This window comes from Heptranchias perlo, chromosome 28 (assembly GCF_035084215.1).
Source record: "Heptranchias perlo isolate sHepPer1 chromosome 28, sHepPer1.hap1, whole genome shotgun sequence".
Lineage (NCBI taxonomy): Eukaryota > Metazoa > Chordata > Chondrichthyes > Hexanchiformes > Hexanchidae > Heptranchias > Heptranchias perlo.
This window is the reverse complement of record NC_090352.1, coordinates 13,393,028-13,409,393: the sequence shown is the minus strand read 5'-3', so window position 1 is coordinate 13,409,393 and position 16,366 is coordinate 13,393,028. Positions and strand designations below refer to the sequence as shown.

The 16,366-nt window shown below is 48.7% G+C and overlaps 1 protein-coding gene across 1 annotated transcript in view; it reads left to right on the top strand.

The window, feature by feature from the left end:
- Positions 1-14,495: 14,495 nt before the first annotated feature.
- The window catches only part of limk1a (LIM domain kinase 1a), a 53,145-nt gene continuing 51,274 nt past the window's right edge, over positions 14,496-16,366 (top strand). Inside the window, exons 1-2 of the mRNA XM_068007886.1 lie at positions 14,496-14,526; positions 15,917-16,013. Coding sequence (XP_067863987.1) covers positions 14,496-14,526; positions 15,917-16,013 — 128 coding nt within the window. The remainder of the gene's footprint in view (positions 14,527-15,916; positions 16,014-16,366) is intronic.

Below are 16,366 nucleotides of genomic sequence, written 5' to 3'. Positions count from 1 at the left end.
AATTACAAATGTCTCGGCAGCCAGAAGCAATAATCCAGCCACTAACCTGTAAATCCTGCATGGTCCCTTTAAATAGCACCGGTGGGGGGGGTTCCTCCAGGCACTCAGGCATGTTCAGATGGTCGTGGTTAAGACTGTGCGTTGATTTGGGCATTAAGGTCCAAAATGGTGTCTATCACTTTAAATCAGCGTTGCACACTGATTGAAGTCATTTTCTCCCTACTTTACATGATTCAGTGTTCATTATTTGCGCCTGCCAAGATGGCGTCTGGGGCACGTCACGCTGGAAATGTGCGTGCGCATCCAAAATGCCATCTTGGATGTCGGAGAGGCCGAAACAACGGGTGCTACACGGCCCAATTTAGTGCCCAAGGTCTTCAGGACATCAACAATCACTAGACTCGGGGAAGCAAGGGGGAGGGAGAAAAAGACTCAGAGGTGTGTAGCCAGGGAGAGGGAAAACAATTTCTCCTGAAGGTGTATGCCACCTTTTTTCTAAAGCTTCTTCTTTACCTATATTCAGGTATCCCTGCGCCATGCGTCAACTGCACTTGTTACTTGGTCCTAGACCCCACCAGTGGGCTCTTAAATGAATGACTAGGAGGTCGAGTGGGTAACAATTTGCACTTCATGCCTCCCTGTGTCCTCCACTTGGCAACTCCCCACAGCAGCACAATGGAGAAGGTTGGCATCTCATCAAGAGTGATATTCTATGGGCACAAACCCATGTCTGACTGCTCCATGGCATGACACATAAACACTGTGCAGGCACCACCAACTGACAAACAGGCATACAGTTAACTGTTATTTTCCCCAACACATTAAATTCCAGTGTTCAAAACTGGATTTTGTTTCTGTGCCATCAAGGTGAATATATCATAGCCCCAAGGGAATGCTACATTTAACACTTCTCTTTAATTTTTTAATTCATTCTCAGGATGTGGGTGTCACTAGCAAGGCTGGCATTTATTGCCCATTCCTAGTTGCCCTGAGATGATTGGACTGAAAAAACCACAACCATCTTCCTTTGTGCCAGGTATGACTCCAGCCACTGGAGAGTTTCTGCTGCCCCCACCCCCCGATCCCCATTGACATCAGTTTTACTGGGGTTCCTTGGTGCCACACTCAGTCGAATGTTGCCTTGATGTCAAGGGCAGTCACTCTCACCTCACATCATGCATTTTGGGATGACCTGAAGAGTTCTCCCTTGTAGCCACATGGTTGGGAATCATCAGCAAATTTTATATTAACTGAAGTCTCCTGGTTTATACATTTGGAAATTGTTTATGAATAGCGCAAACAAATGGATCTTGGCAGTCCCCACTATCCACTGACCCGCAGAAACAATCTTTTCGATTTATTATCTTCTACTTTTTCTTGCCAAGCCAGGTTTCAATGGCCCCGATATTACCAGGGAGGCGGGTTGGCAGATGGGGGTCGACTGGTCATGCGGGTAACCCGCCCAGTAAAATCGGTGCATTCCCCACACCATCGCGGGTAAATTGAAGCCACTTACCTCGGCTTCCGGGTTTCCAGTTAGAAACCTGCGCAGTGGGCGGACTGCGCACCCACCAGGCCATCACCTGGAGGAACCCTATTTAAAGGGGCAGTCCTCCAATGCTGCTCCTGCACCAAACAACCAAAAGAGCAGCTTGGAGCAGCCCAGGGGAAAGGCTGCTCCCAGGTTTAACGATGCCTCACTCCAGGGGTTACTGGATGGGGTGAGGAGGAGGAGAGAGATCTTCTACCCAGCGGATGGGAGGAAGTGGCCTGCCTCTGCCACCAAGAAGGCGTGGCTAGAGGAGGCAGAGGAGGTCAGCAGCAGCAGCAACGTCTCCCGCACCTGGATACAGTGCAGGAAGCGCTTCAATGACCTAACTAGGTCAGCCAAAGTGAGCACACTTACTCATTCTCCTACACTCCATCTTCCACATCACCGCCCCCACCCCAGAACTCCTTTTGCACTGCCAACACTACTCTATCACATCACTCCTCACACCCACTCAAACCTCATCCTCAACTTACCTGCACTCACTCACCTCCCCAGTACTTATCCCACCACTATCACTCAACCCAATCCTCATACTGTGTCATGGCTCTGTCTCATACTCACCCTCTGATGCATCTCTTTCACAGTCAGCCTCACCCAAACCAATGCATTCAGCAGTTGGCCACGTCACCATCCTTCACTCACGCCTCTCTACTTTCTCCCCTTTTGGAGAAGAGAGCCCAGAATGCACGGGAGAGGGTGAAGACCTGAGGGGGGCCGCAACATCTGGTCGTCCCCATGGACGCGGAGCAGGAGGCTCTCGAATTGAGCCGCACCCTCGAGTGCCTGTCCGTCGGGGATGCCGAGACTGCCACCCGACAAACAGCTGGTGACAGAACTTTAACATTCAGCACTCACAAATAGCAAATGATGTTAACATGCCTTGCCATCTTCAGCACCTCAACATCTGTCATCATGCTTAATATTGCCTTCTGTTCTCTTACAGGGCCTTCAGCGACTGCCATGACGGCGGAGGGCGATTCCTCAGAGGACCTGCTGGCCTCTGTGGGGTCATCGTCACATCTGAGCGAGCCATCCACCAGCGCAGATACACACACCTCGGTGGGTCCCCGTCCTCAGTTAGTTGGGGTCGCACATGGTGAGTCACCACACACATGTGAGCACGAGCAGACACTGGTGGCAGGGGCAGCTGTGGAGAGTCCGTGTCGGTGGGAGCACTCCTCTCCAGGCTCTGCTCAGCTGGACACAGGTGCTGAACCCTGGGGGCCATCCTTTAAAAGGAGAATGATCGAGGGGCAGCAGCATATTTGCGAGGTGCTGGAACAGGTGCCACGCGCACTCTCCACAATCGCGCAGAGGATGGAGGAGTCCAACTCCTGCATGAGTGGAATGGTGGCACAGGTACAGGAGGGAATCTCTGAGATAGTGTCACAGGGACGTGAGGGCATCTCTATGTGCAGGAATGTCTGCGCTGGAAAGAAGGCTAGCCTCCATCGAGCTTCAAGCACGGCTCAACGATGAAGCCATTGAGGTCCTGACAACAGCCCTTCGGACTCAGGGAGAGCAACTTTCTGCCACCTTAAACAGGCCGGCAGATACTCTGGCACTGGCCTTACAAGGCTTCACACATGTCCTCCAAACTGCAGTCCAGCAGAGTGGTAGGAGTGATGTGAGCCTGGCCCAGGAGAGGGATGATGGCGAAAGGGGACATGGAAGTGGGGACGCCACTCAAAGCGCTCCCACGTCTCACCCGTTGCCCCCCACTCAACCAGTACCCGCTAATGCTGCCTCCTCTCCAGGAGATCGAGTCTGCCCCTGCACAGGTGGAGGTGGAGCTGTCTTTGGAGGGGCCCTCACGGGCACCGAAACCCAGAGGGCGTCGGCCCAAAGCATCTAAGCAGGGTCAAAATCCTGGAACTCCCTTCCTAACAGCACTGTGGGAGAACCGTCACCACACGGACTGCAGCGGTTCAAGAAGGCGGCTCACCACCACCTTCTCAAGGGCAATTAGGGATGGACAATAAATACCGGCCTTGCCAGCGATGCCCACATCCCTGAATGAATAAAAAAAAGTTAGGGCATGAACAAGAGCAGCCTGCCACTACCTCTGCTGCAGCCACAGGGAATGCACCACGTAGGAGCAGTCTGAAACGTAAGGTAAAGGGTTTGTGAGCACAAAGGGGATGCACAAGGGTGTTTGACGGTTTATCATTTTTAAAATTTAGATTTGATTTTTTTTCCACTCATAATAAATCCTATTATTGTTACCACTACTGCCACGTCTTGGCCATTCTTGACTGGCTTGTGCAATAAGTCTCTTTCATGAGGTTCACCATGAACACCCACACTTGATGCCACCCATTGGGTCACTCTACAGTGGGTGTATGTGTAGTTGCACGACTATTTTGTGCAGGGGGTGGGGGAGGGGGTGGGGGAGGGGGTGGGGGGGGCGGGGGAGGGGGCTGTGTGGCCGCTCCTCTGTCCAGGTGGTGAGGACTGGACTCTTCACACAGTCTGATGTTAGGAGAACCGTTCACATATCAGTGACTCCCTGGCCTCACGAGCAGCCAGGTGAGCCACTATTCTGCCCATAGGTTGCTCCTCCTCCTCCGCCTCCTCCTCCTGCAGGGCACAACAGACGACTATAATGTTTCCCACTCTGTCTGGTGCATATTGAAGCGCTCCCCCAGAATGATCAAGGCACCTGAAGCGCATCTTGAGCAGCCCTATAGCCTGCTCAATTGTAGACCTGGTGGTGATGTGGCTGTCATTGTATTGATGCTGTTGCTCTGTGGTGGGGTTCCTCAGAGGTGTCATGAGCCACTTGTGCAGGGGGTATCCCTTGTCCCCGAGGAGCCAGCCCTTGCGGATGTTCGGTGCGTGGAAGAGGGGCGGGATGTTGGACTCCCGGAGGATGAAGGAATCGTGGCAGCTGCCAGGGTATCTGGCGCACATGTGTAGGAATCTCTTGCGGTGGTCGCAGATGAGCTGAGTGTTGATGGAGTGATAGCCCTTCCTGTTGATGAACAGTCCTGGCTCGTGTGGAGGTGCTCGTATTGCTATATGGGTGCAATCGATTCCACCCTGCACCTGTGGGAAACCAGCCACAGAGTGGAATCCCACTGCCCTCTCCGTCTGGCTGAGGTCATCCATGGGGAAGTTGATATAGTGCAAGGCCCTACAAAACAAGCCATCGGTGACCTGCCTTATGCACTTGTGTGCAGACGACTGAGAGACCCCGGCGATGTCCCCGGTGGCACTCTGGAACGATCCGGAGGTGAAGAAGTTGCGGGCAGTGGTGACTTTGACAGCGACAGGTAAGAAGATGGTGCTCGGGCCAGCCGGGAGCAGCTCGGCATGAAGGAGACTGCGGATGTCCGCGACTACCTGACGACTGAGTCTTAGCCTCCGTATGCACTGCTTCTCAGAGAGGTCCAGGAAGCTGAGCCTGGGTCTGTGGACCCTGTGGCGAGGGTAGTGCCCTCTGCGACGTCGCTCTCTCTGTTGTTGCCCTCCCTGCTGTTGTGCACAGCACTGTGTTGTGGAGCTCCACGTGGCGGAGGTGGACAGCGTGCTTGGCGAGGCTGGTGATGTTGCTCGTCCTCAGATGAAGAGATGAATGCAGCTATGGCACCCCCCCCCCCCCATCCTGACGGTGTGAGTTTGAGGGGGGCCACAAAGTAGGTAAATGTGTTTGCACAGCAGATTTTAGGGTATAAATTAATAATTTAGGGTAGAAAGGCAAAGTTGTTGCAGCCAAAACTTTGTCTGAAGTGACAGAGTGCCCTGCTGCAATAAATGAGGTTTTCCCCCCAACTGTCAAATAATCCTTTGCATCTCCCACTGGCTGCTGGCTGAAACACATCTGCTCCAACAGGGAGTGTTTCCCACAACACGGGAAACACGCTGAGGATCCTTCAAAATTGCACCCCTGCCAAAATCTCCAGTCAATGAGGTCTGTCAAGTACCTCAAGTATCTAAATAAATATGTGAATTGTCATCCCGCCAGCTTTAATTGCCGGTGGGAGTCCCGCATGTGGGAGCTGCGTGCACACCCGAACGCATCACTGGGGAACCATGTTTGGACCAAGGCTGAAATAAGGTCTGGAGCCGAGTGGTCCTGGCGGAACCCAAACTGAGCATCGGTGAGCAGGTTATTGGTGAGTAAGTGTCGCTTGATAGCACTGTCGACGACACCTTCCATCACTTTGCTGATGATTGAGTGGAGGCTGATGGGGCAGTAATTGGCCGGATTGGATTTGTCCTGCTTTTTGTGGACAGGACATACTTGGGCAATTTTCCACATTGTCGGGTAGATGCCAGTGTTGTAGCTGTACTGGAACAGTTTGGCTAGAGGCGCGGCTAGTTCTGGAGCACAAGTCTTCAGCACTACAGCTGGGATGTTGTCAGGGCCCATAGCCTTTGCTGTATCCAGTGCACTCAGCCGTTTCTTGATATCACGTGGAGTGAATCGAATTGGCTGAAGACTGGCTTCTGTGATGGTGGGGATATCGGGAGGAGGCCGAGATGGATCATCCACTCGGCACTTCTGACTGAAAATGGTTGCAAACGCTTCAGTCTTGTCTTTTGCACTCACGTGCTGGACTCTGCCATCATTGAGGATGGGGATGTTTACAGAGCCTCCTCCTCCCGTTAGTTGTTTAATTGTCCACCACCATTCACGACTGGATGTGGGAGACTGCAGAGCTTTGATCTGATCCGTTGGTTGTGGAATCACTTAGCTCTGTCTATAGCAAGTTGCTTCCGCTGTTTAGCATGCAAGTAGTCCTGAGTTGTAGCTTCACCAGGTTGGCACCTCATTTTTAGGTACGCCTGGTGCTGCTCCTGGCATGCTCTTCCACACTCCTCATTGAACCAGGGTTGATCCCCTGGCTTGTTGGTAATGGTAGAGTGAGGAATATGCCGGGCCATGAGGTTACAGATGGTGCTGGAATACAATTCTGCTGCTGCTGATGGCCCACAGCACCTCATGGATGCCCAGTTTTGAGCTGCTAGATCTGTTCTGAATCTATCCCATTTAGCACGGTGGTAGTGCCACACAACAATTGATTGCACACACGTAGCAATTCTTGCACCTCCACATGAGCCAGGACTGTTCGTCAACCGAGAGGGATATCACTCCATCAATGCGCAGCTGGTTTGCGACCACTGGAAGAGGTTTCTGCAGGTGTGTGCCAAATTCCCTGGGAGCTGCCATGGTTCTTTCATTTTGCATGTGTCCAACATCCTGGCCCTCTTCCACGCACAAGACAGAGTTAAGGGCTGGCTCCTTGGAGACAAGGGATACCTGCTGCTGACATGGCTCATGACACCTGTGAGAAACCCCACCAGCGAGGCACAGCAGCGGTACAACGACAGTTACATCATCACCAGGTCTGTCATTGAACAAGCCATAGGACTGCTCAAGATGCTTTTCAGGTGCCTGGATCGATCTGGAGAAAGCCTTCTGTACTCACCGGCGAGGGTGTGCAGAATAATAGTCATGTGTTGCGTCCCGCACAACATCGCTCAACAGAGAGGGTTACATGGGAGACACGTTCAGAAGAAGTTAAAATTGTTTGTGTAGCTCAATACCTCAATTGGCCCTTTAAATATTGTCCCGCCGGCTTTAAGGACACCCTAACGCCTCTGAGTCAAACCTGGAAGTAGGTGTGTTGGAGCAGGGTCACGGTCCCACTCTGAAAACAGAGAATTTTTACTACCCACCCACCCTCAGCCCACCCATTCTTGGGCGTTAAAATGTATCCCTATGATTCTAACTGCCTCACAGTTTCTCAATGGTATATTGACTTGTTTAAAACTTCCAGTTGTTTTCCCATAGAACTGTAGTTTTAAATCAATCAAAAGTCCAGCTGCACAAAGGACTATGGTAATAGCAGTTCATTCTGTCTTTTTGGCTGATGCTGTATCTTTCAAAGCTGTCCAATGTCCAATTCCATATTGCAAAAAGCATTCAAATCTCACACCATGGGGCCTAAAATGGGCTGCGGAACGTCCGTTGCGTAGGCACTGTGGGGACTCCAAAGCCCCAAAAATGGCGTTCGACATGCACGCGCACGCTTTCAGTGTGACGTGCGCAGGACACCATATTAGTAAAGGCGTTTTCGCGCGCGCACCTAACGAACGCCGGCAGCATGTAGGGTAGGGAGATTATGATGTAAGTCAGTGTGCAATGCTGATTTAAAGGGACCGCTGCTATTTTGGAACTCCACACTCCAGCCAACGCACTGTCTTAACCTCGCACAGCTGAACAGGACTTAAACGGCATGTAGGACCCCCTAACACCGTTATTTAAGGGGATCATGCAGGAGTTACAGGTTAATTGTTGGATTATTGCTTCTGGCTGCTGATGCATATGGACCTGTTTTTGAAGGTCTCCTATACTTGAATACTAGGACTAGGGGACATTGCCTAAAAACTAGAGCTAGGACTTTCAGGAGTGAAGTTAGGAAACACTTCCACACGCAAAGGTGGTAGAAGTTTGGAACTCTCTTCCACAAACAGCATTTGTTGCTAACTCAATTGTTAATTTTAATTCTAAGATTGATAGATTTTTGTTAACCAGAGGTATTAAGGGATATGGAGTTTGGTTTCAGATCAGCCATGATCTTGTTAAATGGCGGAACAGGCTTGAGGGGCTAAATGGCCTACTCTGTCCCTATATTGGCTGTCCCCGTTATGCGCCACCTTCTCCTGCAAGAAAGCAGGAAGTATGTCGTTAAGTATCCTGCAGGATGTTTGGGTGATGTTCATGGTTGAATAACTGCCAGTGCGTGTGACCTGTGAGTTGCGGGTGTGCGGCTTGCAACTGTGGTAATGTGTGAGGATGAGATGAAGCATCTGATTGGAAGAGTTGAGTGCTGATTGAAAGAGTTTGTTTGTAGGTGGGTGATGGGGGCTGTAGTGCGAGGTGCAATGGTAGGAGACGCCACTTGACAGTTGGCCTCATTCGCCTTGACCACTCGTGTCAAAGCATTGAACTTCTTCCTGTGCTGCATCCATGTTCGTGTGCTATGCTCCTGGCATTGACCTCATCTCCTACTGCCTCCCACTGCCTCGGGAGCATATATCTGGAAGTCCTCTTGCCCCCTGCGGATACAGGATGCCCCTCCTTCTGTCCACCTCTTGCACCGAGGCCTCTAGTGCATCATCAGAGAACCTTGACATAGGCACTCTCGCAGGCCTGGTACAAACTCAGATCGGCAGATTAGTGGGTCTGGCATGCAGATCGAAGGATGTGGGATGTAGCTGAGCAACCTTTATATAATGTTTTAAAATAAATTTTAAACATAAGGATGGGACCTGCATCTGTGTTTTATGTGTGCGATTTCTGATCACCATTCAGACTCCGTTCTGACCCTTATTTGATATTTTGAAAATATAAGAGTCCCGCAAACTTTGAGCAGCCAAGTTGTTGCTCATTAAACATTCCAGAGTTCCCATCATCACCGTGCTGCACTATATCACAGCACAGATTCACTTCACCATTGACTTCCACCACTTCGTGCAGCCACAGTGCACCTCCCCTTTAAGAGGTGCAGGGTGCCTTTAAGTGGTGCTGGGCACACCTGATATCTGGACCCCTCTGGTGGTGTTTGCAGCCACTTCAACAGCACAGGTAGCACTGGCTGCACGCAGCAATCACTGAAATCACCAGGCAGCACGAATGTTAGTGCTGCCTGCATCTCAACAACCGGGCGCGGGTTAATTGTGCACCACGATCTCAATGCCCGTTTTCGGGGGTTAACTCCCAGTGAATTCAAAATCCTGGTCCTTGTTTACAGATCTCTCCATGGCCCCAGCCCAACAAACTTGTGCAACCTTCTCCACCCCTACATCCCTGCCCAAACCCTTCGGCTTTCAACTCTGAACCCCTACGCATTCCTCCCTCCCTCAGTTCCAGAGACTGGTGGCAGAGTCTTCAGATGCATTGGCAATACTCTCTGGAACTCCCTCCCTAAACCACATCACCTCATTACTTCTCTTCCTACCTTTAAAAGCCTCCTCAAGATCTCTTTGCCTAAACTTTTAGTCACCTCTGCTAACTCCTCTTCTACTGCTCATTAACTATTATAGGGGGGGAATGGGATAAAATTGGATTGCTCTTACAAAGAGTCTGCACAGGCTCAATGGGCCGAATGCCCTCCTTCTGTGCTGTAATGATTCTATGATTATCCTTGGAATGTTTACTATATTAAAGAAACTATATAAATGCAAGTGGTAGTAGTTGTTACTGTGAACATTGACAGCATCCTTGAAAATGTTCTATCAATGTCAGAATAATTGATTTCTAATTCCATGATTCAGGCCTCACCTTTTTTGAATATCAGGATACTCATTATCCTCCAGTCCCCACTTTCACCCATTGTATTCATGGCGTTCCTGAAAAATATCAGCCTCAGCTCTGTTTATGGACTCCCAGACATTTATCTCAGCATTGGCCTTGACATTGAGTCAGTGCCTGTTGGATTGGATGCTCAATTTGTGCAGCTGGGGCGGCACGAGTTGATCTCTCTCAGGATGTCTGCTCCATTGCCAGCCCCTCAACCAATACCAATCATGGTGCCAGAAAGCCAGCTGGGCTGGACTGCCTTAGCAGCAGCCAAAGAGCTACGGTCTGCAGCCAGGCCCTCAGAGGCTCCAGCTCCCTGAAGTTGCTGCCCACAAGGGTCTCCACATGAGCATCAGCAGCCTTCCACCAGCTCTGTGGGAACCACTGGGAGAACATTTTGTAAGGAGTAGTTAATAAATCTTTCAAGAACAGCACTATGGGTTGATCACTTCGGTAACAGAAGAAATCACTACAGTATTGTGTTTGGAAATAAAATCATTACCTATATCACATTTGGCACTTTGATCTATAATTCATTTTCATTACAGCTTCTTAGTCTGCATTGTCAGAATGTCATTGATATAGAGGGTGGACGAATGATTTCAATGTTCTTTAATGCAGTGGTGAAGGGGTAATAAGGACTGTCAATGCCAGGGGGCTTTTTGTGACTTTACAGGTAAGGGGATTGAGGAAATCACTGAATGCGCTGCTCTATCAACTGCTCCCTGGCCTCTCCAGCTGGTTCTCCCTCCCTTTCATCCAATTCTTCCTCGCCTGATTATGGCTCTAGTTGCTGTGCCTCCTCCAACTCCAATCGTCTTTGCATTGGCATGTTGTGCAGAATACGGCCTGCTTTTTCTGGGCCATATTGTAGGGAGCTCCCGAAGGGATCAAGGAACCTGAACCAATGTTTCAAAATACCAATGATATACTCTATGGTGTTCTTGGTGGTTCCATGGCTCTCTTTGTGCCTGTGTTGTTCAGGCAAGGTGTGGTTGCCAAGGGTGTAGCAGTTTCCCTTGTCCTTGTCTGATGTTCCTGAATGGGTGGGAAAGTGAGGGGCTGGATGAGTGTCACAGAATGAAGGCATTGTAGGAGCTCATGTTATCCTTCTGCAGTGATCACGCACCAGTTGAACATTGATGGAGTGGAAGTCCTTCCTATTGACAAAAGCTCCTGGCTCATCTTCTGGTGCCCTGATAGCTACACGAGTGCAGTATATTATGCCCTGGACATTGATTGGGGGGGGTGGTGGTGGTGGTGGCGGAGCAGATATTATCCTTAAAGAGGACAATGTGGCACTGCCACTCCCATTGGGCTGCGGCTCAGAACTCCCACTGATCTGTGAGAGTGGACTGTAGGAGGTCTGTGACACGATCAAAGCCCCTCTCCACATGTTCCCCAAACTTTGTAAGCTGGTGAGCGTGTCCTGCAAGAAGAGTGGGAGTGGAGTAGTGTGTACCCTACTGAAGGGTTGTAAAGATGTATGAAGCAGCTTAGCATAGTGTGTGTGCTGAGAGAAAGAAACAGCTGGCGTGTGGAAGAGAGGGCAGCAGTTGTGAGGGCAGCAGTAGGTGCAGAGTGTGCAAGTAGAAGCAGAGGAGTTGTAGTGAAGTGTTAATAGCCCAGTACACCAAATGCCGCTGCAGCTTTGGCCGGACAGATGCAGTTTACGTCTGGCGTGCTGCTCCCAACCAGAGCTGGGGGGCAAGGGGGGGCAAGGGGGGGGGGGCACGAAAATCACTCCTGTTAAGTTTAAGGACTTACATTAAAATTTTCTTGACGTAATGCTATTATTTCTGAGGCACAGATGAAAGAAAGACCACACAAAACTTACACAAAGTCACAATTTACAACATCAAATTATAAGGTGCAAAATTTAATGGCCCAGAATTTGCTGAAAAAATAATAGTGCCTGAATGATGCACACATTATTAATGTGCAAATCGGCCAGCAACTTGTGGCAAGGAAGAGATACTCCATAAATTGCAAATCGCCACAAGTTGCTGTTAGCTTCGTGAAAACGGCATCTCACCCTTAACCTCCCAGTGATTTTCATGAAGTTGCTGCATTTGTACATTAATTGCCCATTAAACCCACCACAGAAAGTTAAGACTAGTAATTAACAACAAAAGTACCCTTTTAATGATGTGATCATTGTTAATGATCACCAATCAACCTCTCTGGCCCAGAAAGTGAACAATTAAAACTGTAAAGTCTCATTCCTTCAGGTTGTGAATTGTTGGAGGTTTTAAAAATGTCAAATTTTAAATTTTTAAACTTTTTCTTTCTGTCTCTTTTTTCTCTCTCTCTTAATCCAAACTTTCTTTCTGTACCTGATTTAACCTTGAATTCATCCACTCTAATTCACCCTCCTTCTCAGTCCTTCCTCTGTTTATTTCTCAATCCTTTAATCTCATTGATTAAGGAGATACACTGTTTGTCCCATTGTTCGCCAAGGTCCCAGGTGTCCTGTTCCTCGCGTTATCAGCTTGCACTTCCAACAACTCCAAGCAAAAAATTTTTGAGCTGAAGGATGCAGGAACAAGTTTAACTAATAGGGCACACCATAAGAGGCCCCACTCCGGAAAATTCTGGGCCATTATCCTATCAGGTCCTGTTACATTGTGTTCCATAAGGTTTTGGAAGAAAGGCAAAATAAAACGGTATTTATTCCTTTTGTACCTCTTGTTCTATTCAAGTCCAGTATAGTTGCATGGTATCATCACTTGTTTGTACTATCTGCAGTGCAAAATAATGAAGTTGCTCCTGAAATTTTAAAACAGTCTCAATCCCACAGGCACTACTGATTAAATGCTGTTCTTTCCACTGTTAACACAATAGCGCTCAGGCTGTGTGATCATTTGCTCCTCAGTTTAAACAATTACTAACCTATTTTAGAACTCAATGACATGAATATTGAAGCTCATAAGAGGTCTTATCGGGTTACATTTTACAGATCCGTGTGAAGCCTTGTATCAAGAATGCTAATTCATTTAATCTATTCTATCAATGGAGGGTAAGGGGCACCTGCAAACAATTATTTAAACACAGTTTCAATGTTTTATTTGCAAAAAGCAGAAGCAGCTGAACAAGTGCAGGGCCTACTGGCTATTTCAGTTTCCCATCCGTTCATCTAAACCAATCAGACCAAAAGTGCAATAATAGCATTCATAAGGCTCTGCACTTTTCAACTTGTTTACTGCATCACGGGCAGTTTAACAGGTGCCCAGTGGTATTGCTGCAGGAGTAATATGATTAACTGTTCATGTATGTCTACTATAGCTGTTATAGGACTTCCATGAATCCAAAAGGGCTCATTTCAGTATATGTTCTAATGGACTGAAATCAAAAATAAGCCTGTTTAACCATATTTTGGACCTGGGAATGAAATTTCAGCCGTAAAGGCTTTATAAGCATGGCAGCTACAGGGGGTGCACTGGTGTATATCCAGAGTGCTGCAGGGGTTGCTCTGTTGTAACTCTGCATACTGTGAGGATTGTATTGTTGTGAACCTCCCTGCTGCAAGACTTCCATTGCTGCATGCCCTGAATGCTGCAGGACTTGCACTGCTAATGCTGCCCGCTGCAGGGGTTGCATAGCCTGAGTGCTGCAGGAGTTGCACTGCTGCGGTGGCCTGAGTGCTGCAGGAGTTGCACTGCTGCGGTGGCCTGAGTGCTGCAGGAGTTGCACTGCTGCGGTGGCCTGAGTGCTGCAGGAGTTGCACTGCTGGTGTGCTGCAGGAGTTGCACTGCTGGTGTGCTGCAGGAGTTGCACTGCTGTGTGCCCTGAGTGCTGCAGGAGTTGCACTGCTGTGTGCCCTGAGTGCTGCAGGAGTTGCACTGCTGTGTGCCCTGAGTGCTGCAGGAGTTGCAATGCTGTGTGCCCTGAGTGCTGCAGGAGTTGCACTGCTGGTGTGCTGCAGGAGTTGCACTGCTGGTGTGCTGCAGGAGTTGTGCTGCAGGAGTTGCACTGCTGTGTGCCCTGAGTGCTGCAGGAGTTGCACTGCTGTGTGCCCTGAGTGCTGCAGGAGTTGCACTGCTGTGTGCCCTGAGTGCTGCAGGAGTTGCATTGCTGTGCTGTCTGCAGCGATCCTTCTGCAAGTCTCAGGATCAGTTGCCAGTTGGCCAGCCCGCTGCCTGTTGTGAGTGCGGAGAGCGGAGCGGAGAGCTGCTGTCGTTGTACATTCAGTTCGGTTTCACTCGGCTCAGTCCGGTTTAGGAGTGTCAGACTGTCGGGTCTGGATGTGGTTGATGCTGCTGTGCTGTACCTGGAGGGACGATCGGATGGGAGAGGAGGAGGGTGGGTAAGGCCGGGTTGTGTCAGACAGAGTGTGGGTGCAGGGTGCAGCCAGTAACACCGAGTGACTGCAATACCTCTGCCTGAATTAAGAGGACTTTGCTGTCCCGAGCTCCATTCAGTTGCATTATTACTCTGAGTTGCGTATAAGTGTTTAACGTGACTGCCCTGCCTTGATGCAAAAAGGTCCATATCTTCGAGGATGCATTTTGTTACATTGCGCTGCTCTAGTGTGTTGATGTTTCTATCTCTGGTTGCATGCTCTGTCGTGCTCCATTCTGCTTCATTGAGTTGCTGTGCTGTATTTTAATGTCTCTGGTTGCTGCAGGACGCATGGCCTTGCTGGGCTCCATTCGGTTGCATTGTGCTTTGTCTCTCTGGCTGCAGCTTAGTGCATGTCTTGATGTGCCCTCAGTTGAGTTGAGTTGTTATACAGTGTGTGTAATGGGCCTGTCTGGTTGCAGGAGGATGCATGGCTCAGTTGGGCTCTTACATAGAATTACATAGGCTGTTTCTGTGCTGTACATTCTATTTGGCCCAACTGATCAATGCCAGTGTTTATGCTGTACACGAGCCTCCACCCACCCCATTTCATCTAACCCTATCAGCATAACTTTCTATTTTTTTCTCCCTCGTGTGTATCTAGCTTTCCCCTTAAATGCACCTATGCTATTTGCCTCAACTACTCATGGGTAGCGAGTTCCACATCCTTACCACTCTCTGGGTAAAGAAGTTTCTGCTGAATTCCCTATTGGATTTATTAGTGACTATCTTATATTTATGGCTCCTCGTTTTGGTCTCCCCACAAGTGGAAACATCTCCTCTACGTCTACCCTTTCAAACCCTTTCATAATCTTAATGACTTCTATCAGGTCACCCCTCAGCCTTCTGTTTTGTAGAGAAAAGAGCCCCAGCCTGTTCAGTCTTTCCTGATAGGTATAAGCTCCGAGTTCCGATATCATCCTTGTAAATCTTTTTTGCACCTTCTGCAGTGCCTCTACCTTTTTATGATATGGTGACCAGAACTGTACACAGTACTCTGAGTGTGGTCTAACTAAGGTTCTATACACGTTTAACATAACTTCTCTGCTTTTCAATTCTATCCCTCTAGAAATGAACCCCGGTGCTTATTTTGCTTTTTCTATGGTCTTATTAACCTGTGTCGCTACTTTTAGTGATTTGTGTATCTGTACCCCCAGATCCCTTTACCCCTCTACCCCATTCAGATTCTTCTTTTCCAAGCAGTATGTGGCCTCCTTATTCTTCCTACCAAAATGCACCATTTCACGTTTATCTACATTGAAATTCATTTGCCAATTACATGCCCATTCTGCAAGCTTATTAATGTTGTCTTGTATTTTGTCGCAGTCCTCCTCAGTATTAACTATACCCCCAATTTGATGTTATCCACAAATTTTGACATAATACTTCCGATTCCCGAGTCCAAATCTTTTATCTAAATGATGAAAAACAGTGGTCCCAGCACCAATCCCTAAAGAACATCACTTACCAGTCTGAGTAACTATCTTTAACCCCTAATCTCTCTCTCCTGTTTTGTAGCCAGTTTGCTATCCATTCTGCTGCTTGTCCCCTGACTCCGCATGCTCTGACCTTAGTTATGAGTCTACTATGTGGTACCTTTATTGAAGGCCTTTTGAAAATTGAAATATATTACATCTACTGCATTACCTTTGTCTACTCTATTCAGTTGCACTGAGTTGTTGTGTGTGTTAACGTTCTGTCTTGGGTTGCAGGGGGATGTTTGCCATGCTGTGCGGGTTGTGGCCGCTCCATCTATGATGGTCAGTACCTTCAGGCTCTTAATACAGACTGGCACAACGCCTGCTTCAGGTAGGAACCTAAGCTCCTTGCTCTGCGTGTACTGCATGCCCAGTCAGCACTAACCCTGGTCCACATCCGCTGAATGCTCATTTAAAGCAACAGGGATTTGTTGATCTGAGATCCAACTCATGCTGTATTCTACAATATATATGTGCTGCAAAAAAAATTGCATACAGCACATAGTGTATGATATACACCGCACAGTACATAGTATACAGGACATGCTGTACATTGCATGGTATACATTACGGTAGATAGTATACACTGCACAGTACACGCACTGGAGCATACGCTGCACAATACATAGTACCAGCGTTGTCAATGGGATTTCAGTAGATTGTATTGGTGATCTTGTGAAGTTT